The 2,462-nt window shown below is 60.4% G+C and overlaps 1 protein-coding gene across 1 annotated transcript in view; it reads left to right on the top strand.

The window, feature by feature from the left end:
• Positions 1–214: 214 nt before the first annotated feature.
• The window catches only part of MFSD12 (major facilitator superfamily domain containing 12), a 15,739-nt gene continuing 13,491 nt past the window's right edge, over positions 215–2,462 (top strand). The window contains exons 1-2 of the mRNA XM_014585534.2: positions 215–323; positions 2,158–2,434. Of these exons, the coding sequence (XP_014441020.2) occupies positions 215–323; positions 2,158–2,434 (386 nt within the window). The remainder of the gene's footprint in view (positions 324–2,157; positions 2,435–2,462) is intronic.

Here is a 2,462-nt window from a genome sequence, read left to right as displayed (position 1 = left end):
TTTGGGGTGTTCTGGGCACAGAGGATGCCCAGGGCATCTACCGAGGGGTGGCAGACAGGGAAGGGATGGGGCTGAGACTTGGCCGGTCTCGAAACGCCGACATTAAAGTCCTTCCTCTCTGATGCACCTTGGATGGGCTGCAGAGGGGGGCCCGGACCCCAAGTGCAGCTTAGACACTGACAGTGGGCACAGTTCCCGGCGGGGTGGGCGAGACATGCAGGGCAGCAGTGGAGGGGACTGGCAGGGGGCGCTGCAGGTGCCAAGGCCCCAAGGTGGGCCTGTGACCTCTGCCCAGAGCCTCCAGCCTGCTGTGGGCCCCCTTTGTGAGTGGGGCCCCGCTCCTGCCTGAGCCCAGGGGAGGGACTCGAGCTAGGAGGCCTTGTATTTATGCAAAAGAGACTGGAGGTGGGGCCCAGACTCCCAGGCCTAGCCTGTACCCCTTCCCTGCCTCAGGGTGGGCAGGTGGGAAGACCCAGGGGGTCTGCTGGGAGAGGAAGCTGGGAGCCCTTGTGGTGCCTGATATGGAGTGAAGGTCACCCCGGCCACAGTCCCACTTCTCTATTCTACCCATGGCTGCGGAGCGTGGCAAAGGGCGCTCCGTTCCCCTTAACAAGTCCACGGGGTCCGGGGTAGATGGCGAACCTAGGCTTCAGAAAGAAGAGGGGCATGAGCTTTGGGGCTTTGAAGGATGAGTAGGAGTGCATACGTGGGCATAGAGCACACAGCAGTCCAGACATGAGAATATCCCGGCTGTGCAGCTGCTGGAGCGGAAAGCTGGGCAGTGGGAGTCCCACTTCCCGTTTCCTTTGAAGTTGATTTATTTCCACCATGAGAGACAGATATAGCACCTCCCTAAGGGTCATGAGGTCCAGATGGCGTGGTCCACCCCCAGCCTTGGTCAGCGCCAGATCATGGGCACCAGGACACGAACCCAGAGCCTTCCCAAGTGGATTGGCTTCTCTGAACGCTGTTTTACCACAGCACAGCACACATGGTGTGGCCCACATGCGTCCACTCTTTTTTATTTCATTTTATTTATTATTATCTTTTTAAACTTGGGCACATGCGCTCATCAGAGACAGAGAGAGAAAGCAAGTCACCGGGTCTGGGACTCGAACTGCCCCGTCTGCAATGTGGCAGCCATCTACCTCAGCCTCCATCCAACTGGCTGACCCCACACTTATTTTTATTTTAAAGAATGATTTATTTAACTTTATTATTATTTTTTGTTTTAGTCAGAGAAAGTGAGAAAGCAAGCTGCCAGGTCCGGGACTCAAACCATGGTCAGTCATGTGGGAGTCCAGTGCCTTATGCACTATGCCACCTGCTGGCAGCCCCCACGCGTTATCTGGTTTAGAGTTATTTTATCTCATGTAGCATCATCATTTGTTTAATTTGACCAGAGAGAGAAAGGGAAAGTAGGAAAGCAAGCCTCCAGGTCCGGGACTCGAACCGTGGCCTGCCGTGTGGGAGTCCAGCGCCTCAACCACCACGCCACCTGCCCGCCCCGCACGTTAATTCTAATCCTCCGCCGACCCTGCGAGGCAGGAACTTGTCGTACCCCACATCCTATGGAGATGAGGCCCAGAGGCCCGCCCAGGCAGCAGGGTGGAGCCGGGCCAGGCAGCTGGACTGGAGCCCACAGTGGGCACATTGCCCCGCGGGCCCCAGGGATCGGGCCCGCCACCCCCCACATCCGTGTCAGAGAAATGGCAGAGGGCGGTTTGGTTTCATTTCCCAATCCTGGCTGCAGGGGCGGGCTGCAGAGTCTGGGGATGAGGTCACCTCCGGGCCCAGGGAGGAAGTCAGTCCCGCTGTCTGGCACAGCTGGGGCTGGGAGATCCAGTGGGCAGGGTCCAGCCAGCTGCGTTCCCTGCTCCCAGGCTCACTCAGGGCTCCGTGCCTTCATCTGGAAAACGGGCGAGCCAGGCCCACCCCTTCCAGCTGCAAACGAGCCATGGTTGCTGCTGGTCACCTGCCGTGTCTGCTGGGGCTGCAGAGGCACCGGTTCCACAGGCCTCGGGACGCGAACCGAGCACCTTGCCACTAGGTCGGCGTCATGAGCACTGCGTTACCATGGTGTCGTGGTGGCAGGTCCCAGTTCGTCCCTTGTCACGCAAGGCCATCAGCCAGCCAGCTGGCCCGTGTGACTCCCAGCACCTCCATGTCCCTCGCCCCGTGTGCACCTCGCGTGCCCCGGCGTGACGGTGTCCCCGTCCCCAGGCACCGTGTGTGTCCTGCTGTCCTTCCCGTTCATCTTCAGCCCGTGCCTGGGCTGCGGGGCGGCCACGCCGGAGTGGGCAGCGCTGCTGTACTACGGGCCCTTCGTGGTGACCTTCCAGTTCGGCTGGGCGGCCACGCAGATCTCCCACCTGAGCCTCATCCCCGAGCTGGTCACCAACGACCACGAGAAAGTGGAGCTCACGGCCCTCAGGTATGCCCGGGCGGCGGCACGCGGCGCG

The sequence above is a fragment of the Tupaia chinensis genome, unplaced genomic scaffold, assembly GCF_000334495.1.
Source record: "Tupaia chinensis unplaced genomic scaffold, TupChi_1.0 Scaffold149964_2, whole genome shotgun sequence".
Classification (NCBI taxonomy): domain Eukaryota; kingdom Metazoa; phylum Chordata; class Mammalia; order Scandentia; family Tupaiidae; genus Tupaia; species Tupaia belangeri.
The sequence above is the reverse complement of the archived record's forward strand: the minus strand, read 5'-3'. Positions and strand labels throughout refer to the sequence as shown.